Source organism: Colobus angolensis, unplaced genomic scaffold (genome assembly GCF_000951035.1).
Source record: "Colobus angolensis palliatus isolate OR3802 unplaced genomic scaffold, Cang.pa_1.0 Scaffold3, whole genome shotgun sequence".
Taxonomy (NCBI): Eukaryota; Metazoa; Chordata; class Mammalia; order Primates; family Cercopithecidae; genus Colobus; species Colobus angolensis.
The window spans coordinates 14,042,277-14,069,874 of record NW_012116265.1 but is presented as its reverse complement, the minus strand read 5'-3'; the positions used below and the strand labels follow the sequence as shown (position 1 = coordinate 14,069,874).

The window sequence follows — 27,598 nt, the reverse complement described above, 5'->3', positions numbered from 1 at the left end:
CTGTCTTGTCCTTCCTTGCCTCTCCCCTTTTCAGGTCATGGTTCCTGATGTCCTAAGCTGTCATCCCTACTCTCTCTCTGGTTTTTTTTGGAGTCAGAAATGGAGCTGTCTTGAGCTATTTATCAGTCTTATCTCTCTTGGCCCTCTGTTAGCATTTCAGACTGTGGATCTAATCCGCTTTAATTGATTGACCTTGTGCAACCAGACATCAGTAAAGCACCAGGTGAAGCACAACTGCAGCCAGGGGAGAGGTGGGTGTAACTTTCCTGGTTGGGTGCAAAGGTCACTGAGGCCCGTAAAGATTTAGAAAAGGAGAAATAGTTTTCAAGCCATTTAATATGAATTTTCTAGGGACAATGTATACAGATCCCAGAGTCGATGACCTTGACTGGGACACAGTCATTGTAAATAGAGCAGTATCCTATAGGGAGTATGCAAATGCCTCTGACTCACCTGTCATCCATAATAGTACTATTTCTCATCTAGCATCACTATTGTCACCATCTCCAAACCAATCATTAACATATTTTCTGTAATTGTTTGTAGATGCCTTCAGAATTTGCCAAGATTTTATTTCTCTTAATAAGTATTATTTAACACAAGTATTATTATTGCTATTGTCTTCCTGTCATTTTTCTAGACAAAGCTTGAGCCATGGATAGTTGAGGGACCTGCTTAAGATCACACAGAAAAAATAATGTAGAGCCTCAATCAGTCCCAATCCTTTTGATTCGAAATGTCACATTCTTCTAGAACACAAAGTAGACGTTTTCCTCTCCCCTGCTTTTCCTGCCATAGCCACACTTCAGCTTCTCAAGGGGAGGGGACCAGGTCATTGTCATGAGGTGATCATGGAGTTCGAAATATCTTCAAGCTCTGCAGCTGTGGTCTTGTCAGTTCGAGTGATTCCTAAAAGGCATCTTCTCTGTTTTAGATTTTTCAGTGGAGAGACCTGGTCTCTTACCTCTCTTGAAATACCTTAATAATGAAGGGCTTACTCTGTGCTTATAAACCAACAATTGTCCAGAGTATAGAACAAGAAGACCATAATATTGAAAGAGTAGAGACTAATGATCTTCACTGAAAGACAGTTAATAGCCACAAAAAGGGCTCAAATTATGTTCTACTGAATTCAATGTTTTATTCTAAAGAACTTCAATAAAAGCTTTTGTTAGTCAAAGTTAAAATTGTCTGATAAATCAAGTAAGCTGTACCTCATCTTTTTGTACTTTACAGAAACATTTATAAAGCATAGTGAGATGTTTTACCTAAGATTCATTGTATAAAATATGAATATAGTAGCAATTATTTATTTTATCCTGTAATACTGAAATCATATTTGGTCTTTCATGGTACAAAAAAGGTTCTTATTTTTTAAAATCACAACCACACATTCTAATTCATTATTCATTGATTCACATATCCATTAATTTAACAAACATTTACTGAGCTCATGTTAGGATACTTACATTTAAAACACTCACAATTAGGCTAAGTAGACAGGTAAGTTAGGCATACATAAAATATGTCATATGTAACACATATATTTCTGTTATAGAAATAACTAACTCAATTGTAATATGTGAAAGCTGTGACTGTGGAAAATGCATGGATTTTAGAGTCAGACCTGGATTCTATTTTTCAGTAAGTCTCTTATTGTGTGAATTCTCTGTTAATCATAAGAATTTGAACATAATTCTATTATAAAAGTATTTCCTGAGCACCTATTCTGTCCATTTAGTCTGGTTTATGTTGCAGTGACAAAAGCCTCAGACACTTGGTGCTAGAAAGCAACCAAGCTTTGTTTCTCAGCCATCTCCCATGTCCATAGCAAGCTGGCTTATTGCCATCCTCACTCAATGACCCAGAATGACAAAGAAGCCACGACCAGGAATTTGCTGGGTGCAATGGTTGACAACAAATAGGAGAACTCTAGTGGGTCTCATACCAGCAATTCAATGCATGGCTCAGGAATGATGCTTAATTTATTAGTTAACACTGTTCTCTTGGCCCAACCCATCACAAGGAGACCCAAAAGGCCTCTCTTACTACAACCCTATAATGGAGGAGAACGGGGAAAATGTGGTAAACAGTGCCACTCATTAATTTCTTTACTAGGAACCAGACTTTGAAATAGATATGGAAGACCTTGCTGTGCCTGGCCCACAGGAGGCATTACATATTTACATACTGTCTTCCTTGTGTTCTTGCCTAGCACTGAACTAACAAATTCGGTGGGAAGCCTAGCAGTTAAGACACTGAGACCTGCTTCTATTGCCCATATCCCTGGCATACATTTGAGAATCCCAGTTCTGTTTCTGTCAGCTGCAATTTTCTAAAATAGCAGATGGTGCATTCCGTCTTCCCCAGGGGTAGTCTGGAATGAATGAAAATAGCCTTCAGGGACATCTTTATTCCTGAGAATTCTTCTTGCCCCCGAGCATTTCTGCTCCTGGAGTCTGACCCTGGTGTTGGTAGCATCTCTTGGGTCACCTCAGCAACAATAACTGCAATGTGACTGATTGAGGATAGGGAAGCTGAAGCTGGGCTAATTTGGGGAGCCAGGTAAGCTCATAAACAGTTATTATTGATGAAGAGTGACTTACGGACTATTTAAAGACAGCTGGTTTCCATACTGTTCAGCTTTTTTCCTGAATGCACTTGAGGATTCTTTGGTAATGTCTTCTGATTTACCACTTGTCTTTGTTTTTAATATCAAGGAAGAATATAGATTGAAGCAATTGTCTTGGTAGCAACTTTAGTGGTGATGACTGTGGAGTTATTAAAATCTATAGTCATGCTGTTTTTGCAGCTACATTTTGCATTTCTTAGAGAGGCTTATAATATTTGGTTACAAAGAATGTAGAGAGATAGCAACTACCAAATTGTGATAGGAAATCAACCCTGCATAAATTTTTGGATATATGTTCTGTTTGCTAAAATTTACATTTATTTTCACAATATGTCTTGATGACAGTGCCCACCAAGCCAACTAGGCCTTAGCTCATGACACGACTTTCAATTACACTAATGAGCTGAAAGAAGACTGACATTTTTGTGGATCCAAAATTATCCACAGCGACATGCCAGGTGCTTCACATATCTGTGCTCTCCTATAACCCTCACAGCAAGCCTCAGAGGTAACAACTGGCCCCACTTTCCCTCCACACATCCCTTCAGGAAAGAGAAATCAGAAGTAAAATAACCAGACCAGGGTCATATAGCTTTAAGAGCCATTGCTGTTATTTGAACATTTATTCTAGTGAACCAATTAATTTCTCCAAAAATCAGAGTGTTACATCTGATCAAATGATTGGGTGGTTCCTTCTCCCGCTCTGTTTTATCTCATATATTTATGTAACGTTTTATTACTTATAAAGTATCGTCATGTTCATCATATTATATCATCCTTACAACAGCCCTATGAAGTATGTAATGCTGGTATCCTGTCCCTATAGTGTATTATCAAGAAATGGCTTCAGAAAAATCAAGTAATTTGCCCAAGGTCAGTCAGGTCTGACACCAAAGCCAATGCTTTTGTTCCCTCACATCTTCTCTTTTCTAGACACACGAGCCAGCAGAGTTGATTTGCATGGCAGCCGAGCATGATAGATTCAAGCCTGGGCAACTCTGTGGGTATTTGCCATAAGGCTTCCGTGACTTCTAATGAACTGAAACAAAGCAGTTAGCCACAGCTTGTAATGCCACTGTGGTCCCATGACAAATGACAAGGAGGTTGCAGTAATGAAATTTTATTACTGCAAATAGAGAGACCACATCTGAGGTCTAGCACAGCCACATTTACCACTGTGGGAAACAAAATGAAACACCTGGGGAAGGGTCTCCACTGACTTTGGCAGTGAGCTAACAGGATTAAGAAGATCTCCTGGAAACAGTGATTACAATGGCAAATGTGTGGCACCTAAGATAAGGACCAAATATTTATTCTGGCAGAGATTAAATCTTTTCTTTTCCTGAATCTAATATGGGTCTTGCAGAAAATCTGCCCAAGAATATATCTTGCTGATCAGCCCATTCACTGAGCCAGAACCATGCTTTGCCACTGCTGTCGCTGAAAAGCTACAGAATGCTGGTTTAAAGGTCTCCATGCTTCCCCTAAAACTGTTTTCCATCCATGATTAATTAGTGACGTAGGGGTGAATTGAATCACCAGCAGTCCTTTCCATACATCCGGGATTTATGTACTGGTTTCTCACTGAAGAACAGTGGTGCAATAAACAGCACACATCTGTGGGGTGGGCAGAGGAGTAATGGTGTCTGCAGTCACGGTTTCTTAACTCCTCTAGTACTTCCATTCTGCTAAGCAGGTTATGGCTCACATTATTACAGCCTTGCTTATTTAGGCATGAGGGTAGTGGGCAGTGACACACACATGCCCTTAGAAATGGAATACCAATTCTCCAAGAGAAAGCAGAAAAGTCACATTGGCATTTCTGAATTCCTTGAGAAATAAGAAGAGAGAATAAAATGGGTAATAGTATTAATTATGGGCATGAAAAGTACAAAAAGAACCCATAAGCAGGTTCATTTATCCATGCATCATATTTTAAAGCTAGGTGCTTTTCCTAGTGCAGAGATGTAGATAGTGGTTTCAACAAACAGATTTATGAAATCATGAGTGTGTTTAGTCACAATTTTGGGAGGTGCCTGGAACTCTTTTCCCAGAGAACAGAACATGGGAATTGCAGACATCATTTTATATTGTATACTATGTAATCAGGGCACGAAGGAAATACTGCGGTCCATCCTGTATCTCTGCATCCTTAAATGCTCACAGCCTGCTTTGGTTGATCATTCTATATTCCTCACTTCTAAGGTCAAGACTCGTTGGTGACTTGTCCATTCTTTTATTGGATACAAGATGAATTGACATACTAAGAGATAAATGGAAACTTGAGGAAAGCCTGCATTTTGGGAAAATAAGTGAAGTGTACCAAACTATATATGGAAACCAGTGTCCCTCCCTCCAGAACACTTAATTTGTTGACTTTAAGTGTAGTAGGTGCTTAATAAATTTTGTATTTATTTAATGAATACATGAATGAATGAGTAAAATAAATGACTAAAGCTGAGATTCAGCGAAACTCTTTTCTATATCTTGATTTATATGGATTCTGGACTTCTTTTCTCACATTCTTCTTTTTCTCTTCCTCCTCCTCCTGGTTTTTCTCCTTCTCTTCTTTCTCCTTCTTCTTCTTGAATAAAAAAATAGATGATAACAAAGGATCATGAACTAATACTGTGAATCAGTCTTATAGAATGTCAGAATTACTACTGATATGGTTTGGCTGTGTCCCCACCCAAATCTCATCTTGAATTGTAGTTCCCATAATTCCAATGTGTTGTGGGAGGGACCCGGTGGGAGGTAATTGACTCATAGAGGCAGTTACCTCCATCTTGTTCTCATGATAGTGAGTGAGTTCTCATGACATCTGATGGTTTCATGAGGGCGTTTTCCTCTTTTGCTCAGCGCTTCTCCTTCCTGCTGCCATGTGAAGAAGGATGTGTCTGCTTTCCAGACCTCCACAGCCATGCTAAACTACTAAATTTTATTATCCTTGAATGCCCAACATATTGCCAATAATTTGGAAAACTAGAGAAATTGAGCAAGATGTCTCCCTTCTCTCCTTACACATGCCTCCATCACCCTGCAATGCTATAATGGCTTTCCAAGAGCTTAAAAGAGGCTGATTATATTTGAACAGTAAGGTTACATTTATTTCATGTCTCATTATGAATACTAGTTCCAGCTTTTAGTCATAATGAATTATTAGAGAAGAGTCAGGGTTTTAATAGCATTATTATGTATGCTTCGTGTTTTAGTGCACTTCCCAGGAGGTTGGTGATATCACCACTACCATCACCATTTGCATCATTATCATCTGTATTAGTCCATTCATTCTCACATTGCTATAAAGAAATACCTGAGAATGAGTAATTTATAAAGAAAAGAGTTTTTAATTGGCTCACAGTTCAGCAGGATGTATAGGAAGCATAGCAGCATCTACTTCAGGGGAGGCCTCAGGGAGCTTCCAATCATGGTAAATAGGAGAGGAGGAGTCTCACATGACAGAAGCAGGAACAAGAGAGACACAGGGAAGTTGCCACACACTTTAAACAACCAGATCTCATAAGAACTCACTATCACAAGAACAGGACCAAGGGAATGGTACTAAAACATTCATGAGAAATTTTCTCCATGATCTAATCACCTCCCACCAGGCCTCATCTCCAACACTGGGGATTACAACTGAACATGAGATTTGGGTGGGGACACATCCAAACCATATGTTTTCTTCATTGTCATAGTGTTACTCGTATCAAGTTCATTGCAATTTCCCTTCTGACAAGTCTTTAGTGGCCACAGAGGTTCTCTTCTGCTGTGTTGCATAAGCTCTGGTCTTGAATATATGTCTCTTTGGATTAATCTGAGGAGTAGGGCTACAAGTATGGGAAGCATGGCAGCCATCTAATTCTGAAAATTCTAGGTCAGTTTCACTAGCCTCTATTGGGGTTACCTTTTCTATGTGGTTTGGAACTGCAGAACATTTATGTGCGTGTATATGTGCATGTGTGTGTGTATATACATATATCCAGCTCCTCTGACATTGGCTCCTAACCATTCTGTACCCTTTCCCTTTGCCTTGATTGCATGAAACTATGCTGACAAGTTCATACATATTTCTACTTTAATTGTAAATCTGAATTGATAAATGATTTAAGGTCTGGTGTCTTACTGTCCTCTCTTAGTAAACAGGCCTAATTCATCTCACAGAAATAAACTTTGCATTGTCATGGCATAGCTACTAGGTAGTTCCAGGCCTGATATGCAGTGAGGGGAATTGAATGATGTAACCTGTGCAGTACAGCCTGTGAGAGAAATTTGGGTGGTTTATGCCATTGGTTTTTATGTTCAGGATGAAAACTCATGGAGAAATATAGAATACTATTATTATCTTCATGCTGACAGCTCCCTCTGGGCACCTACAGGTTTATTGCTGGTTGGAGAATCAAGTTTAAAGGGAGATAACTTCGTGGTTGGTGATAACTATGCCTTTTGTGTTTCTTTATTATAGGAACAGGGGAAAATTGGAGTTGTCTTCAATATTGGCACAGTTGACATCTCCATCAAAGAGGAGAGAACCCCTGTAAATGATGGCAAATACCATGTGGTACGCTTCACCAGGAACGGCGGCAATGCCACGCTGCAAGTGGACAACTGGCCAGTGAATGAACATTATCCTACAGGTACATGTTGTTCGCTCAATGGTCCTACTCTTTTTGACGCTCCCATTCTCACTTTTCAGTGGTGATTTTTCTCATGACTATCACCACATTCTAAAACAGTGAGTGAAGTACACATTCATGATTTTTTTTGTATGAGAAGATAAGTTATCTCTTTAGGACTTGATCCAGTATAGGGAGCTTCTGGAGACTTTACCAACTATGCACTGGACACTTTTTGTCAACCTTTGACTGATACAGCCTGACTGGCTCATACCAAAGACAGTTACTGTAGATTTTGCAGGGCCTGTAGATGAGGAGCAGTGAAGGGAAGGATCATCTCTATCATGAGCTAGTGTCGATAATCATAAGATGCTCCATTTGAGACTTAGACTTTGTGGTGCCATTTAGTTGGGTGCGGTTGAAGGTGCAGATGCCAGACAGAGACTCTAAAAAGACATTTACTGAACTTGAAGACACAGATCAAGTCATGGTAACAGTGAGAGAAAAACTTAAGGGTGGACTTGCATTCATTTGGTGGACTTTGCTAGTTTTTGTTTTCTCACTTACCCTACGCCTGCCTTGATATTCAAAGGGTGATCCTAGTAGTCATTTTAATAGCAAGCATGCTGGTGTGGCAGGAAAAGGGGTTAATCATCTGTTTAAATTTTACAGTCAAGAAACATTCAGCAACAAATTCCCAGAGCCAGATGGCTGGATCAAGGACAATGGGAGAAGAGGTTGCCTTGCTTAAAAGAGATCATTCAAATAATCCCTCAGCTTTCCCTCTTGCCTCTCACTTCTCCCAGGAAAAGTCCTGAGTGCTGATCATAAAAGCGCCAGGAATGGAAGGGACAACCCTTCAGCAAAGGGCCGTTGCTCCACAATTGCACGGTCACCTGATGGATGCAAGAGAATAGTCAGAATATTGTACTTCTCACTAATGTGGGTATGAAGTGATGTGCAACTCTGTCCTACACACCAAACTCCCCACTATGTTCTCACCACCTTTCTCTAACTTCCGTTACAGTGAGATGGGCACAATAACAAGGAAGCCTGAAGCACATTTTCACACATCTAAAAGCCATTAGCTAATCATGGTTATGCTTGTGAGAAATATACAAAGTAAATTTGCCTATTTGTAGCCCAAGGCTTTTGAATGGCTTGAAGGCTGTGATTGTATCTCCACACCTAACTCAGCATTAATTTTCTTCTTTAAAAGCCTATCAGAAGTATCTGTGCTGTTGGGTTGTTCCCTAATAGCTAGAGTCCCGCTATATCTATTTAAGAATTGTAAGAGCATCTGGAAGCAGCATGCAAGACCCCCAAGGTACTGAGGCAAAAAGCTCCACCCACTAATAATTTGCCATCTCAGTTTCCATAAAACAGTCAGCTCAGCCATTGCCGAGGCGGGGATGGGCGGTGGTCACAGAACTTCTTAGATCAGCCATTGCTGGGGGTCTCAGAATTTCTTAGATTAAGGCACAAAAATGCCCTTATGAGGTTATCTTTGAGTATTTGAAGAAAGCCAAAGTTATTAACAGCTTCTATGAATTTTTATCATTCAAATTCACTAAACACTAATAGACTTAATTTTTAAATGCTTCTTCCTTAATCCCTGATGGATTGGGGAGAGGGTGAAGGGAATAAAAACAGCCCAAATCTTAAAAGCTGCTCATAGGCTCATAGAAAAAATCAGTCTCTCTCTCCATATGTGTTATCCTTGGCCTCGCTAGCGCTGCTGAAGGGTTTGTTGTGTTTCTATTAGGAATTTCAAAGATTTCTCAATTGATGGTAACCACTTGCCTTGAGCCAATATAGAATCTACAAGTTTGCTGCCAGCAATGAGAAGGCTCTTTAATGGTCATTTTAAAGCCACAGCTATGTTAAGAAAACCGGAGACTCTTGCTGTGCGCCTATCTTTTTGTGTCTTTAGTTCCAAATTATGGGTTGCTTCCTATATGTTTTCAAAACAGAATAAACCTTGCTTTAATAGCATTGCTTCCTCCTGAAAACTATTATTATAGTTGGAAACCGTTATTTAGTAACAATACGTGTTGTTATTACAGGACAGGGTGCAGTATAGCATTTCTAAGTATGGGCCTTGGAGTCAACTGGCTAGAGTTGGGATCTTGGTTTCATCACCTGTGAGTCTAAGGCAGTTGGATTAAGACCTTGAAATGTCCTAAGCATTGAAATATTTGGTGCCTCTCCCCACATGTAATTCAAAATACAGTAACACTGAACCATAAAATAAGTGTAAGAATTTCTAAGAGGTTTTATTTTTCTCCTCTGATGACTTCTGTAATGCTTTCAAAATATATTAGATTCTTTCTTCCCAAATTCTCATTTTGTACTTTCTCTGTTTTGTTGTTCTTTAAGAAGATGTTCATTCTTCTCCTTGAGCCTGTTTCCTAGTCTGGATAACCAGGGTAATGATAATACCTGGTAAATGTGAAGATTAAGTGAGTTGGCTACATGTGTAATGCTGGGACAATTAAATCAATCCTCAATAAATGTTAGCTGTGAGATTTACCAAACATTTGGCTAGCATTTTAAATTAGGACATATTTTTGAATACAGATTTCTTCATTTTGACAGTAAAATACCCTATAATTTGGATAGGGTAGATGCTTTTTATTCTCCATTTGAAATAAATAAAAACAGAGACTCAGGGAGGTGCTATGTCCTTCCTAAGGTCACATAGCAAGTGAAGGAAGAACTAGGACCAAATTTTTCTGTCTCCAATTGGGCACAATTTTCACTATTGCTCCCCCAGAGAATTGGGGGATGTTCTGAAAAATGCATAGCTAGAAATGAGCATTTTTTCTTCTTGTGTCATCTTAGATTTCTTTCTTTCTTTAAAGAAGTGTCGTATCTCAAAGGTCACTTCCAAGGATCACATAAAGGTGGTTATTGTGAGGTGTGGAGTTCAAAATTCTCATTTAAAAGTTTTATTGGCACCAGTGACCCCAAATTGTCCTCCTTACAACAATGGCAATGTGCTCCCACGAAGTAGTTGAAAGAATACCGAGTATTTAAAGGAGCTATCCCCTTACCTCGCTGCCTCAATTAAAAAGTTGTGTGATATACTAGATTGAGTTTTATGTTCCACTATGCCAAGACTTCCTAGGAGCAACTCACTTTTTGAGCCTTGGATACCTTATTTTCTCTCCTGTCTGCTTCCCTGTGCTATTAAAAGGATCAATTTAACTATTAATAATTTAAAATATCATGGGAACAATCTGGCAATGTTTAATTTATTTTAAATCATAAGATCAAAATGCCCGGTGTCTGGCCATCAACCAACCAAGCCATCAACCTGGCGAGGCAGTCTTGACACAGTTTCTACAAAAATGTGTCCTCTTGTTTTCTAAAGTCATTCTAATCGATAATAGTAGGTTTAGAAATCATCAAGGGTTTAGTCTCACTACCCACTTATTACTAATGTTTAAACATTAAAGACATACAGAGTAGCTCCTATGGAAGATTTACGCAAGTTATCTTACTCGGAGACCATGCTCTCGGGGAATTGTTCCTGCCTACCAGGTCTGAATGAGTCAGCTGTGCACCAGGATGAATGGGTCATGTCCACAGTCTTCTCATGGGCATTTATGGGGCTCTACTGAAACATCCCACCGTGAAATATTTAGAACCCAGCTGGGCACAGGGCATGTAGCATTGGCTCTTTGTGAATCAGGGAGGATACAGAATGAAAATAGTTCTATAGCAATCCGAATCTTGTATCACTAAATTGTGGGAGATAGAACTCAAAAGCAACTTCTTTCTTTGAACCTGAAAATAGAAAAGCTAAGAAACAGGAGAATGAAATAAAAGAAGGATCAGCCCGGAGCTATCATCCAGGCACTGACAAATGTCCCTTATAAAGTCTCTGATTGTTGTCCCTATACAATGCAGTGGTAGGAACAAGGGAGGGGAGGTGAAAGGTGACTTGAGTATGAGGAATTAATTTTAGCCACAGCTCTAGGCCTCCTGGAAGGCTGAGCTGACTGGGATTGTTCAATATCTTCTCTCTGCTGTGAGTGGGTGGCCGGTGGTACTGTCACTGCTGTAAGACCCCTGAGCATGGTCCAGTAAAGGCTTTTCCAGTCCTATCTAGGCTTCCTGGGAAATGCAGATGATATGCAGCTTCAATCTTTGCATGCCAGGGGGTGCTGAGGAGAGCAGGGTCTCAAGTAGCTTTTTTCTTGATATCGCATAGCAACTCAGTTGAAGTGCTCTTCACAGAATTCCTCTTCTTCAGTCTTTAAAATGCACATGAATGACCTATGTTTAAATCCTATTTGACCATCCAACTTAGAACATGAAAAAGAGGTAAAAGTCGCTCCCTTTCAAGGATGCTACATTAGAAAACTCTCTTTAATTTGAGTTTGTCAAATTCCACAGAACCTTGTTTTTATAGGGATTGAAAGAGAAAACATTACAGTACTTACTGATGATCAAAATACCTTCATACACATTGTTACATTTGAGCCTCACTCCATCCTGTGCAGGACAGGGTTCGGTACTATTACTCCTGCCATACCCATTTTAAGGTTACATTATTAAGGCTCTGAAAGGCTAAATAAATTTCCCAGTGTCACACAGCTTAAGTCGCAGAGCCAACACTTTTCTGTCCTGATCCTCAGACTGCACAACCTCAAACTTTCTGCTCGCTTTCCTATTGCTCAGAGCCATGATTTTACTAATAATGACAGTATTTCTTCTTGTAAAAACATATTCCCAAATGGAAATCTCTGCCTGGAGTAGTCTAGTTAGTAAGGTCTTTCAACCTATTGACATTTGGGACTGGACACATCTTCGCTGTTGGAGTGTGAGGGGTGAGGAGGGTACTGTTTTGCGCACTGTAGGCTGTTTAGCAGCATCCATGACTTTTACCCCCTGGATGCCACTATCATGTTTCCACAAGTGCCAAATACCCTCTGGGCACCAAAATCACCCGCATTTCAGAGCCACTGACTTAGAGAAAGTTTGCAATATATTTTGTTGTAAATGCTCATCATGTTTTTGTAATTTAGACAGTATACATGGGTATAAGAAAGATTGTTTTTTTTTTTTTTTTGGTCCACATCTCATCCTAAATTATTGAGACTTTAAAGGATTAAAAACAAGTCCATGTACTTGACATGATGCTGAAATTTCTCAGGCCTCGGGTTTTCATTAACTCCTAGCCAGGAGGTTTTCTTTCCTTTTCTTTATGCCTTTGCCTGCAAACATTTGAGGCCTTGCCAGATTTGAAGCATGCATTAAAACAAGCCCCATCTACCTGCTCATTCATCCATTCAGGACTAGCGTTGCTTTCAGTTCAACAGGGGGAAAACGGAGAGAGCAGAGTCCTGCAGAGGGAATAAGAAGTATAAATACAATCAAGAGGGAAAGCCATATTTGAACAAGGTTTCAGGACTACAGAGATATAAGGGAAACTAGAGAAAGCCTCACTTAATGAATGTGTTTGAACACTGTGAGGAACATTTTAAAACCATCTTATAAATAAGTTGCTCCAACATTCAGTCACAAAATGTATCAATTAATCACTCAAACTAATGTATCCTGAATATTCGCACTGCTAAATAGTCATCCTTTCCAATTTGTCAGAAATGAATTAGGATTCACATGTTTGTGAGTTTCTATTTCCAAGGGAATTTCCACATTATGCAGTTTGTCTTTGGTTAACAAAAATGTTTTAAAAGAATGTTTTCAATAGGCACTTATATATACATATTTATGTAAAGTAATGGTCTGCAACCTGGCTGAAATTGACAATCCCCCGGGAAGTTTAAGAAATTGTCAGTGCTTGGGCACTGGTCTCAGGTCATCTAATTTAACTGCTCTGGAGTGTGGTCCATGGATCAGCAGCATCAGCTTCCCCCGGGAGCTTGTTAAAAATGCACACTCTCAGGCGCCACCCCATACCTGCAAAATCAGAATCTGCATTTTAACAAGATCCCCAAGTGCTATGAGTACATTGTTTGTTTTTTGTTTTTCTAACAAAATCTCCTAAAGTGATTCTCTTTGTAGCTAAGTTTGACATTCACTGATATGTAGAAGCTAAAAAATATGCCTTTTTTCTTCTTTCAGACTGACTACCGGTACTATTCGATATGGTAGCCACTAACCATAGGTTGCTATTGAGCTGTGTGGCTGGTATGATGGAGATTCTGAACTTTTTGTTTTATTATGTAATTATTATGTCCTAGGCACTGAAGGCTTTAAATACATTTCTCATTCAATCCTCACTCCAACACTATGAGGCTGTAGGTTAGAGGCTAGTATTAGCCAGTGCAGGGCTACAATATACCATCATCTTTCATTTCCTTTTATGAGTTTTCTGTCATGCAAATGATGGGCATTTACCTTCATGTACCTTCTGAACTCATCTAATGAGTTTTGATATTATACAATCACAGCGATAACAACTCCACCCTACCAAGCAGCTGTTGGAGAGGCATGAGAGGATGACGATGAAGCATAAGAGTTTTGGAGTCAGACTTTCTGGGTATAACCAAGGGCCCCTGGCCCTATCACTTGCCAACTTGCCCACGACCTTGAGAAGGTTCCCATTGTCCAGTGTCTCTATGCTTTGATCTCCATGATCACTTATATGCATTTTCTCCCATTAAAACCAAGTGAATGCTCAGATTGACATTACTATAGGACACTTCACAAAAAAAAGAAAGTACTGGCTAGTGGTATGTTTCCTAAACACACATGACAAACTACCCTTTCTTAAGCTATATTTGTATGCTCTGACAGCATGGCTATGGTGCAAATCTGTCAACAAGCTTGCCCCTAAGAAGCCTGTTATATAACCTATAAAATGGGGATTGTGTTCATTGCTCTTAGAAAGTGGAAAGTTCTTTGAATACCTTAAAGCATTGCATGAATAATAATTGTAGCTGCAGGTGTTTTGTCTGGATTATCTACCACCTGTATACATTTTAGGACCTTTTTTTTTTTTTATCTTGAGAAGACTTTCTACACTGAAGTTTACTTATGAAAGGTGAGAATAGGAGACTAAGAGATTTTGCATCTTGCTTTCTTATCCTTCATGGAGAATTCCACAATAGTAGAAATGGTTCCAAAGTGAGAGGCATGTGCACTGAATAAACATTCTGTCCCAGAGGTGTAGAAAGTGGCAGATCGTGCCGTTCACCGTCTCTCAGCCAAACTCACCCAGGTGGTGATGGCTGCCATTTGCCGAACATTTATGACATACTCCCCACTTCATGGGCGGTATCCTACTTAGTCTTGAAACCACCCGTTAGGACAGTGTTGACCTTATTCCCATTTTTTAAGATTAGGAACAGTCTATGAGAGTGTAGCTTAGTTTGGGAAATGCTGGTATTCAACCCAGGACCATCTGACTTAAGAGTCTTAACGTTTAATCACACTCTGCTCCTTCCTTAGATTCTCGTAAACACCCTGGAACAGTTGCATATCCTAGAAATTCTGGGTTTAACTCAAATCTTGACAATTTAGAATTTTTCTCTCAAGTTAAACTATAGAATTCTCCCCTCCAGTGAAATCTCTAATTTCTGCCCAGTCTAGAAGTCAGCATTTCCTTGGGCACCTATACACATTTGGCTTTATCCATATCATCGATGTGGCCTCTGGAAGCCTTGTCAGCCTCTTTCTTTTTGTGATCTTGTTTTACCTTCTAGCGCCATATCTATGCAAAAAAGAAAGAACTTTTAAATGAAGGTTTGTTTTGCCATTTAACCGTCTTGCTTGGGGCGTGGGGCGTGAGAGAGTGGCAAGAAGATGCTTAGTATTTTCTTTTATTATTTAATTTTTGTTTTATCAAGGAAACCTCCTTTCTTCTTTGTGAATTCCCAGCCACAAGATAAATAGTCTTGTATCTTATAAGTTAAGTACAATTACTGCTATCAAACCTAGATACTTTTTCTCTCCTCCATAAATGTCTCTAAGAAGCTGATAAGCATTTCAAGGCAAACTGAAGCTTGGACTAATGCTAAAATCAAACATAACCACCCAGCAGACAAAGAGACCAGATAGAAATATATAAAACAGTGGAGGTGGTGGGAACACATGGACACAGGGCACATAGAAACTTGCCCCCAAAACATTAATACATAGCTCAAGGTTATTTATAAAGGAATTAACATATACAAAGGAGCTTTTTATAATTGTGAGGATTTACATCAGATGATAACAAACTAAATGTATAATTTATCTATAATTCACTTGTAAACAGGGCAATGCTTTTGGTCTACAGGTCTGTTGAGCAAAAGAATAATTTTGCTGAAACCTTTTGTAGGACTTTATAGGATGCACATTTGAGTCTGGGTCCTGGTTTACATTTTCCCCATTTTTAGTAGACTATCTTGGGATTTAAAGAAGAAGTTGGAATTTTAAAAATTAGAAAGCACATCATATTTTGCCGTATGTTAAATATTATAAATATTATAATCTAGGGACTCAGTAAAATGCATAATTACAAATTTGAGGGTCACTTCTAGGTATGATTTAACTAGGAATGTAAGATGAAGAATTTCTTGATTTCCATCCATAATGAATCTATTTTTATTGAATAATATCCTTGAAATAATACTTTCAAGATTAGAAATACAGTGTCATCACACTTTATAGGATTTTTAAATTATACTTATTTGAAATAGTATGACATAAATAAAAACATTGATAACATCTCCCTCTATGTGAGGCATCAGTGACAACATATATTCTTCTGAATTAAAACAATCATCAAATATTGCATAATTTCAAAGCTGGTTAGTGAATTACAAGTTTTGTTTTCCCTATTGTCACATGGAAGCTCTAGTTTAAGTAGTTAATACAAATTCTGGCCTGCAGAAGTTGTCTTTAATTATGAAAACTTAGAATTATTATCCCAGCCATAAAATACAATTACCCTGTAATGTTTTTCCTCTGCCCCAGAGCTGGCTGAACACCAAGTGTCCTACCATCCGTGCAAGAGCATAGTTTAGTTTTATTTATAGGAAAAGTTTCCAAGTTCCAGTCTCTTCAATTTAAATTTTTCACAAGGTTGCAGAGCCTCTCTAGTTACTTAAAGTCTAAAAAGAACACTGAGCTTCTTTGAGAAAGGTGGTACATAAATATCCAATAATAATAATATATATTCACATACAGTATGTCATTTATACTTCTGTAAAGCAGAGAAGGTAATGAAAGGTTCTCTATACTGTAAATCACTCAATCGATTGTAATCATATTGCAGCTCATCTCAAAGAGATAAAGACCTTCCACTCCTCTAAAATCCCTGTCAATATCCCAGCAGGCTGAAGAGAGAGGAAAGGAGGTCAGAAGAGGAAGGAGGGAATGAGTCAAGGACAAAGAGGCACTTTTAGTCTTCAGTTCACGGAGTTAACATGAATTTGACTGGATTCCCAGTGAAATTTACAGTTTTCTCCATAAGATGCATTTCTTTTCCACATGGTACTTTTACAGCCTTTCAGTAAGTCCCTGATGCTCTGTGTTGGTCTTGATGGCATAGTTTACTAAGTGCCAAAGGTAGATATATAGTACTGCATAAGAAGACTTAGGGACTAAGTTTATAAGTAGCAAATGTCAATTCAACAGAAGTTAAATGCTGAAGTGAAATGTATATCAGACAATAGAAGTGAATTGATTATGGGCTAGCAAAAAAATTATATTGCACTTTCAAATGGCAGAAACACTGTAAAAGCCTTTTTACTAACTGCCGTTGCCTTTAACGTAGTAGAAGTATTCCCCTATCCTCATCACTGGGGCAGCTCTGAGTGGAGCCACTTCTTTACACATTTATTCATTCACCTTCATTCACTATTCAACAAATATTTGTTCCACATCTACTTTATATGTGAATTCATTCTAGGTTATGGGTATATGGTGAAAAATAAAACACAGCTCCTGACCTCAAGGATCCTCAAGTGTAGTTGAAGAGAAATACAAGTACCTAAGGAAGACATTTTAATACCTAAATTTTATTTAGCAGTTATTAATTGCCAGGTAGGGTACTGGGTTCTTGCATTAAGTCTTTGCAGTAGCCCTAAGGGATAGATATTACTGTTATCATCATTTCACAAAGGAGAATCTGGAGTTTCTCCCAGGGTCAAGCTAGCACATGAATACCTGGAACTGAAGCCTGTATGTCTTGGAAGGCAAACCCAAAGCTCCCATACACTGCACTATCTTGAACCTACAATTCCACAAAGTGAAAGAAGGTGCTACTATTGAGGTGAGATCCAAGTTCAGTAGCAGGCACACGTAAGTGCCTGATGGAGCCTGAAGACCAGACAGGGGCTAGTGTGGAATATAATTTGGGATGTGACCTTGAATTATCTGGAACAATGCCAATAAGCTACGCTCCCCTATCTAGTGTGAAAGATGACATGACAATATATGGCTTTCACACTGAGGAAATTAATGGTCATGGAATTCTTTCTTTTACTTAAAAATTTTTTTTACAGTTTTATTGAGGGATGATTGATAGGCAAAAAATCCTGCACATACTTAATATACACAATTTGATGAGTTTAGACATGTGTGTACACCTGTGATACCTTCAACACAGTCAATAAAATAAAGACATTCATCATATCTTATTGTACTTAGTGTCATCTCCCCAGTGGCCCCAAGGCAGAAGTATTAATCTCCCTCGTTTATGGATGAGTAAACCAAGGTTCAGGGAGGTTGAGCACATTTGCTGTGGTCACTGTCCACCAAGGATCAACTCTGAGATTCCACACAGATTCGTTTGACCTCACACCCTAATCGCCATGTTACCCACTCCACTTTTCCAATGTCTTCCAGGAGCACTCGAGTTTGCATCATCGACAGAGCTCAAATTCACTTGGTTGACAGATATAAATTCACATGCAAATGTACTATTATTTCCTACATCCCAGTGCATGCAGAACATTCTGTAATCCCATTATTAAACGTTTACTAGAAATGTGCTTCTGCCTGATGCACAATTGCCAGCCTCAATGTTTAATTAAACTAGATTTGTTTTCATTTTAATCACATTAGAGAAATGTGTTTTTCTCAGAGTTCAGTGGTGAAATCTTCATTCTAAATGCCTCCAAGTAACTGAAAACTGTATATCCCAGAGGAAGGGATGAGGGTATTACAACCTATCCTTACATAAAATATTTTAGGGTAACAATATTAATTAATAACAGGTAAGACTGGGGTACACTATTTGTTTTTGAATCATCATAGCATCCTGGAAAAGGGTGCTATTATTATTACCATTTTAGAGATGAGGAAACTAAGTCTGAGTGGTTAAGTAACACACTCCAGTGTTGCACAACTAGTAGGTGGCAGAACCAACATTTGGATGTAGACAGGGAAACCCTGATACCTTTATTTAGATTAGGGATCACCAAACCTTTTCCCCCAAAGGCCAAATAGCAAGTAGCATAGGCTTTGGAAACCTATGTTATAAATATATTTAGATATTTAATAAACTTCAATATTTTATTAATATAAATATGATATGATTTGCATGATCTTTGTTGTAGTTATTCCACTCTGCTGTTATAATGCAAAACCTACTATAGACAATGCATAAATGAATAGGTACAGCTGTATTCTAATGAAACTTGCTTTGCAAAAACAAGCTGTGATGAGCCACATTTGCCCAGTAGGTGTAGTTGGGGGACCCCAGTTGAAATCACGGATAGTTGGAAGCCTACAGCTTCAAAAGTATTTGGAAGCCTACAGTTTTTACTAATCCATCAGCTTTATTTTTTGAATTGTCTTATCTGTTTGGAATAAAGAGAGCAAGAGAATCTCTAAGTGGATGAGTTAAATCCCTAGAGAGACAGAGAATAGTACTACCATGTAGGGTGACATAGACCTACTGGTGAAGTTAATTCAGGGTAAAGAAAGAAAGAGTTATAATACGTAAGAGGGACAGCCACTCCATTTACCTATAGTTAAAAATGACAACAAAACAGCTAAATACCATTTTTCTAATTCAACACCAAAGACACAGATTCCATTCTAGCTTCATTTATATTTTACCATACCTTGCCTAGAGCAAGATTTGAAGATGACAAACAGAAAGCATTGTTTCTTTACTTCTGTTACTTCTATTTAGTAGCTGTGGTGATTTAAATATACCCCTCTCTCCTAAAAAAAAATAGTGCATACTTTTCTTTTAAAGTTGAGAATTATGATTAGCCGCCCTAGCGTAGTTCTCATAGCCCTTATGCATAAAGATGCCAGTTGATGCCTAGCATTGATCTTTTTTCCTACCCACTCCCTGATATGTCTGTCTTCTGAGTCTGAGAGAGCATTCCCTTCATTATCTCAGCATTGGTTGTCCCTATCTTGCTGCTGAGAGCTTCCTGCTTGAGCTTCAATTCCATTCTCAAGCCATTGATCTGATGTTCTGAGGATGGACTAGCCCACTTGAGAGGTGGCTCAGCCCATTTCATGCTATTGAGTTTTAGAGCTTTTAGAATTAGATCCTCTATTTATTAAAGCAGCAAGACCAGGCTATCAGTTTTTATAGATGTGCAGATGCCTAAAAGCATATAGTGTTTAAAATAAATTTTGATCTACAGTCTCCTATTCCCCACCACCCCTGATAAGCACCATTTTACTTTCTTTTTCTTTGTATTTCCTTCATTTTTTGTTGTTTTGTTTTGTTTTGTTTTTTGTTTTTTGGATTCCAGATGTAAGTGAGATCGTGTAGTATTTTTTTTTTCTGTACAAAGCTATAAAGGATGAATAAGTCTAGAGATCTAATGTACAGCACAAGGACTATATTTAATAATATCATATTCATATTATATATTGATAATTTGCCAAGAGAGTAGATTTGAGGTATTCATACCACAAAGAAGAAAGAAAGGCAAGAGAGAGAAACGCTCACTATATGAGATGATATGTATGTAACTTTGCTTGACTAGGGTCATTTCACTGTTTATATGTATATCAAGATTAAGTATACCAAAACAGCATATATACCTTAAATATATACTTTTTTTTAAAGCCAAACTAAGGCACACTGGGTTTTTATTTACAAAATAGGGGGCCCCTTCACAGTTTGCTGACCTCAGTTTTGACTCCAATTAAGTTATCAAAGTTCTAACTACCAGAATAGAAAGTATATACTGCCAGATGTGGCCCTATAGTACAAGAACAGTGGTCACAGTTTTCTTAATCCTCTTTTAAAAAGGAAGGAAACATAGTAGGTAACCAGTAAATATTAAACTGTACAACTTAGGTTTTGGGAGCTTTCTGACTTCAATGACTGCATATACACAACAAAAATATAAGTTGTTATACAGCATCCTTGACAAGCATTGACTATAAATAATTCACTTTTATAACAAAAGAAAAATATCATTTGCTACAAAACTTTTAAGCTTTTACTTTAGAAATGTTTCTTTATTGGAACAAATAAGATTTTATTGAAATATTTTTTATATTAGTAAGGTGACTATTGGTCTCAAAGGGTGGATTTCCAAGTACAATTAAACAAAATGATAAATGGGAGGAAGAAGATTTCAGTATCCTTGACAGAAAAATACATATAAATCTAATATAGATATAAATGTAAAAAGTGAATCTAAAATCTTAGCCAAGGTTTAGAAATCTTATTACTTCATTTTTATACCTGTATAAAACTGTTGTGAGGTGCTGACTGTTTCAAATAAAATAAAAATTTATGTAAGTAAAATACAAACTAAAATAGAACTAAAATGCCTTTAGGTTTAAAAAATGAATAGCCGGATTATTTTACTGAATTTTTTCTGTGGTATGGGTGGCACCGTATCTCTAAAATCAGTAAAAATAAAGGCAATCCACAGAAAGAAAATATGTTGTTCTCAGGGAGCAATTGAGCTCTCCTAGAGGAGGCAAACCAAGTGAAATCTAACAGTTTTGCTTCATTTTGTGACTTTCTCCCACTATGACCTCAGAATTTTGAGCTACAAGTAGGTCTATAAAGGGAATTTTGGAATACTCTTAATAGATCTGTTCTTGAAATAAGTCAGCTAAACTGAGTGAGGTGCTTTGCCAACACATTAACTGAGAGTCCTGACCAACCCTGATCCCAGACCTTCATGGACAATTCTCTTGTTTTATTTCCATTTCCAGTGGTTGTATGTAATTCTTCTCTTCTAAGAGACTTGTTCCAAGCCAACCTTCCTAGTGGTCTTGTTGAAATGAGATCGTGGTTGCAGATATCGTTGATGAACACATAGGCCAAAACATTATTGAACTATTCAGAAAGTAAATCTAGCTTATTCTTATTCTTATTCTTATGCATAATTATTTAACTGTAGCTTTCTGTCAGGTTACAGTGGCTTTAATTTTCTGATCAAATAAAACCATCAGTATAATTGCACTTTGTTCCTCCCTCTTCTGGCTTCCATTCTTTGATTTGTGCCACTCACCACTCTCATTCTTCCAACCTCCCCCTACTCCACTGGCCCCTGCAGCTACTTAGAATAAGAGAGCTGTTGATTAAAGAGACCAAGAGTTTGAGCAATTACTGTATACTTTCAAACCTCACTGCCATTTGGAAGTGAAGTCCCAACTGACATAGCCAAACTGTAAGGACAGAAGCCACTCTAATACCTGCTTTCCTTTGTTTATAGCAACTGCTCAAATTCTCCTCTAAAAGTATTGCTATAAATCTCCGTGGTAGAAACTGAATACTAGGACTTGAACCATTATTCAATCAGACCAAGTTTAACTCCAGGTTAAGGAAAGAGGAAATCTACATATGTCTTTGCTATTCACCATGTTTAGTATATATCCTCTATAATTCACAATCAAAAGTAAATCTTTGGACAGCATTCTTGGATTTGGGTTAGATGAAAACTTCCAATCCTTGTTCAGCAGTCTAAGCACTTGGGAGGATTCCAATGTGATTTTTTAAAGTCACCATCCCTGATAGTCAGAATTAAAAACATTAAACCAAGAAGGCTGCAGGCTTTCTTCTCACCTGTCCATCTCTTGTCCTAATTACACCTTATACTTACTAATGTTGTAAGTGCTTTTTGACAAGACAGCAATGGTACATCAATAGCTACTGCATGAACTTGAGTAGGCAAATCAAGTCACTCAGAGGCCTTCTTTTAATCTCTTGGATCATTATTGCAAAGATAAAAGCAGGTTTCTGAAAGAGTGAAATTCAAAGGAACCTAGTAATTAGAATGGTAAAAATACCAGGTCACCTGGTCCATTTGCCTGCTTGGTTCAGACATTTCTATAGAATATGTACTAGTTTAATTTTATTCATCTAATTTAAAATGAGACACTTTATCTTTCTTCCACCAAGATAATAGATCTGTCTGATTTCTCCTCTTTGGCTTTAAATTTTTTTTTTTCATTCACATCTTTTATTATTAGGGATGTCAGTTGAAATTATTTTCAATAATTTCTTTAAATCATGGAGTTTTTTTCTTATATCTCATATCTAGGAGCTGTTTCTTGTTGCAAGGTGCAAGGTTCTATGGCACATACAAAAGCATGCTTTCATTTGAGATATTTGTAAAATCTCTCTATACACACACACCCATCAGTGGGCAAATATAAAAAGTAATGCCTTTGCCTCAGCATGTAGTTAATATTCAGTGAATATCTTTAAATGTAAAATCACCTATAATCTTTAGATATATTCCTCAGATAGCCAAGATTTAATATTATATATAAAGTTATATTAAATAGCTAAAAGAAGGAAGAGGTATTGCTATTTTTATGTATATATCTCAAATGTTATAAAGGTTATAAGAACCTTTCTGAACATCTAAACCTTCAAAGCTAATAGTTTAAAGGTTTGTTGTATACCTGCCATCTTTTGAGGTGGCCAATAGTTGTCAACTTTTTGAGTATTCTTGAGCACTTAGGATATGTCAATGTTTGATTTCATTGTGTGTTAAGGAGGGAATTACAGAAGTAGAATGGAGTAAAAAGCTTAAAAAAGAAAAAGCACTGCTCCTAAAGTGATTTTAATTTCATAGGAAAAAAATACTTTAAGGACTAATATTCAATACAGAATAGTGGAATCTGGGTGCCAGATAAATATTTAACATTTGTGGATTTTACATAATCATTGGCCACTTTCTTAGGAGTGTTTTTTTAAAGACCTAATTTAAAAAAAAAAAAAAAATGCTATTCTGGCCATCACATTTACAATGTGAATAATATTTGAGTCATGACGTAACTATAAGTTACTTCTAATGATTGTCACTTGAATTGTAAATCACAGCATTTAGCAATGCTGATTGTCCTTACTTTTGTTAACCCCTTAGTCCCTGCAACTTGATCATTTTGGGCTCTTTGCTCTAGAGTCTAGCTGCCATTCACGTGCTAAAGAAATGCCCCTTAAATATTGTTATGCCCAGACCGTTTATTCCCCAGAGAAGACCACCAGAGTCCGGAGTCAAAGCCAAGCGGCGAGGATCTTTATTACAGGTTCGAACCTGGAACCCTCACGCACGCCAGTCGTGGGACGAGCGGGAGAGTTGCCCAACTGAGCTCAGGACAGCGTTTTATAGCCAAGAGTAAACAAGCACAGAGTCAGAGGGGATTTTGTACAATTCAGGCTTGGGATTGGTTGACATTTGAACAAGGCGATTTGGCTGTTTATGATTGGTTCCCGCCATTTGGGTATTTCAGGTACTTTTTGAAATACTTATGACGTTTATGAGGGGCTTGCAGGGCTTGTCTACCCGGTTTGTTCTAGTTTTAGGTTCCTGGAATTGTTTGCTTAAGTTAGTTCCAGGAGTTGTTTTGCAGTTGTTTTGCGACCCTAGCCCTTTCATTTCCCCCTCTCACAGGTAGCTGGGAATCCAATCCTGGATCTTTATAGCGTAGCCTCTTCGTTCTCAGGGTAAGGAAGAGGTTGGTAATGGCTACGGAGGACCATCAGTTGGATGGTATCAAACCTTTCTCTAACAAATTGTAGTATTCTATTTACTACACAGGGCCCTATGGTGAGTAAAAGTAATAAGGATATTAGGGACCCTATGAGAGGGGCTAGAAGAGAAAACATGGAAGAATTCCACCAGTTATTAGCTGCTGAAGTAAACTGTTGCTTTCTCATTTCTAGACTCAATTTATGTAAGTGTTGGACCCTACTCTCAACTAGTCCAGACTCATTTATATAAAAACAACATTCTTCTTTGAGGAACATGCATGTACCTCCTTTTTCAGCCGTGAGTAAGTCTAGGGCCCTGCGGTTTTGGAGGGTGACCTGTGCTAGTGAGTTGAGTTGCCGCTGGAGGGAGGCCAGGGACTCAGTGGAGTCTTCCATAGCAACAGAGAATTGCTGGAACAGTTTGTTATTTTCTACTATGGAATGCTGTAGGGCTCCTCCTGCTAACCCAGCCGCTACGACAGAGGTGGTTAGAGATATTCCGGCAATAAGGGGCAGAAACACTGCTCGTTTATGTCGTGCGGCCTCGTCTAAGGCAGGCCCCGTCCAGCCTAGGAACTCAGCCGGGGTCAGCAGGGTTAGTCTGGGGACTAGGGTGACAGGGAGGCAGAGGCGGCTTTTGGTGGCTTGATTAGTAAGGTTTTTGTATAGAGTTCCATTACACCAAAAGAATGAGCCATGAGGGGCGTATAGAGTGGAATTGGGAGGAGAGGTTATATTGCAGCGGGAGGTGCTAGCCTTCGAGTAGCAAAATGAGATTTGTGTTTGCTCGGGGTTTAGGAATAATGGGACATCTGAAATGGGGGAGGATCCTTGACTTGATTTAGTAGATTGGTTGATGGGGGCTGCGAGCGGGACGGCCGTCGGGGCGGCACAAAAGAAGCATGCAGAAAGGTTCCCTAGACCGGTGGCGTTCGCGAAAAGTAACCCCTCTCTTAGTAGAGACAACCAGGAGAAAGGGTGGGAGGAGGTTAAAGTGGAGAGTTGTTTGTTTAGTTCTGTCTACTGTTTCTGAATATTGGTGTGAACAGTGGATTGGACCTGAACAAGTGAATGCCATAGATAGAGATGGCTACTAGGCCACTTTGTCCCAGATGTCATGTACATGGCTCCTTTCTGGGGGGAGGTCCAACGGGAGTCCCAGGGATCCCAGATAACCCATGTATAGCCTGTGGCAGTTTGAAAGAAATTATGGGAATTCCACACTTGGCTCGAGGGGGTCTCTGAGGCCATGAGAGTCTTGACAGTGTGGATTTTGCATGAGCTATAGGGGCAGCCTACACTTGGTTCAACCCACGTTTCTTTACAATAGGAAATTTGTTGGTCAAAGAGAAAGCAGATAGCTGGGGCGATTTTTCCGGGTTGGGCCTGAAAGTCAGTAAAGTTTACATAGATAGGAGAGCTACAACCTTGGGGAGGGCAATCAGCTGTGGCCAAGAGATGGCCTTGTACCTGGGTTTGATCATAATTGGTCCAATTTTCTGTCAGAAAGAAATGCCAGGCAAACGGGCTTGGGACTGCTTGGATTCCTGAGCTGAAGGCCCGCAAGAGCAGGAGTATTATAAAGGGAAGGGACCTCACAATTATGATTGTTGACGGCACAGGGTGAGTTTTAAGGGATTGTTCTTAGCTTTGTCTATAGTCCATGTAGCTGGTGTTTCAGCTTCGGCTGCCGATGGTCCAAGAAGATCGGATGCCGGGTCCACTGGTTTGACGTGTGTGTAGTGGATCCACGAAGCGATGCCTTCCACTTTGAGAGCGGTGGGGGTAGTCAGGAGTACTTGCAGTGGTCCTTTCCACCTGGGTTGTAAAGTCTCTTGCCGGTGGCACTTGACTAGGACCCAGTCTCCTGGCTGGAAAGGATGGGGTGTCGGCGGGGGTCCGGTTTCATACAGCTCTCGTAGCTTGGGCCAAATTTCTTGGTGAATTTTCTGTAAGGCTTATAGGGAGAACAAGAGCTCAGAGACGACATTTTCAGTTTCAGGTTCGAGTAGGCTGTCTTTAAGGCTAGGGACTAGAGGTGGGGGTCTGCCATACATGATTTCATAAGGGGTGAGGCCTAACCTGTAAGGTGTATTACGGGCCCGAAACAGAGCGTAGGGGAGGAGTACTACCCAATTAGCGCCAGTCTCTATAGTAAATTTAGTCAAGGTCTCCTTTAGAGTCCGATTCATTCTTTCTACCTGTCCTGAGCTCTGGGGCCTATAAGCACAATGTAATTTCCAATCTGCCCCAAGAATGGAAGCTAAGTCCTGACTTACCTTGGCAACAAAAGCCGGTCCATTATCTGACCCTATCTGGACGGGGAATCCATACCTGGGGAGAATGTCTTCCAGAATTTTCTTTGTTACCACCTGAGCGGTTTCTCTCTTAGTCGGGAACGCTTCAGTCCACCCTGAAAAAGTATCTACAAAGACAAGTAAGTACTGATACCCATATTTTCCGGGTTTTACCTCAGTGAAATCTACCTCCCAGTAGGTGCCGGGTCTAGTTCCTCTGAGCCTTGTCCCTGCGGTGGCTTGGGTTTGGGGGTAAGCGTTGTTTAGTTGGCAGACTTTGCAATTTGTTGCAATACTGCTGGCCATTTCAGCTATGTGTCTAATTCTGAGCTTGGCATGTCTGATCAAGTCTATCATTCGCCGGGCACCCAGGTGGGTGGTTTGGTGGATGTGTTCTAGCACCTGTTGTCCCAATTTTTCTGGTAGAATGGTTTGGTCATTGGTATCAGTCCACCACCCATTCTGAACCTGTTTTAGGGGAAGCTTGTCCATCCACTCGCGATCATGTTCAGAATAGTCGGAAAAACGTGGCAAGTCCCGCGGGCCAGGATCAGGGAGCTGGAGTGCAAGGAGCCGGCTGGGAGCCTTTGCCACACTCCGTGCAGTCTGATCGGCTAGAAAGTTGCCTTGAGCAATTGGAGTGGTTGGTTTCTGATGCCCTGGGCAAGGTACAATAGCCAACATTTTTTGGTTTCCACAAGGCAGTCAACAGGGCTAGGATTTCTTGTCTGTTTTTTATTTCTCTTCCCTCAACTGTCAATAGTCCCCTTTCCTTGTAGATAGCCCCATGTATGTGTGCCATAGCGAAAGCATAGCGGCTGTCTGTGTATACTGTTAGTTTCTTTCCTGCCCCTAGGGTAAGGGCTTGGGTGAGTGCTATCAGTTCGGCCCTTTGGGCCGATGTCCCCGGGGGCAGGGGTTCTGCCCAGATTACCTCAGTCTCTGATGTCACGGCTGCTCCCGCATACCTTTGGCCTTGGTGAACGAAGCTGCTGCCGTCAGTGAACCAGATGAGGTCCGCGTCAGGAAGCGGACGGTCTTGCAGATCCTCCCGCACTCCATGCACTTGAGCCAGTATCTCAGTGCACTTATGGAGCGGGGTGTCTAGGTCTGGATTTGGCAGCAGTGAGGCAGGGTTTAAGGTTGTTGGGGGCAGAAAAGTTATTCTGAG

The 27,598-nt window shown here is 39.4% G+C and overlaps 1 protein-coding gene across 5 annotated transcripts in view; it reads left to right on the top strand.

Moving 5' to 3' along the window:
* NRXN3 (neurexin 3) overlaps positions 1-27,598 on the top strand; it is a 1,638,519-nt gene that overhangs the window by 1,429,769 nt on the left and 181,152 nt on the right. For all 5 annotated transcript variants that reach the window (XM_011949472.1, XM_011949473.1, XM_011949474.1 and 2 more), the window contains one exon: positions 7,098-7,269. In XM_011949472.1, coding sequence (XP_011804862.1) covers positions 7,098-7,269 — 172 coding nt within the window. The remainder of the gene's footprint in view (positions 1-7,097; positions 7,270-27,598) is intronic.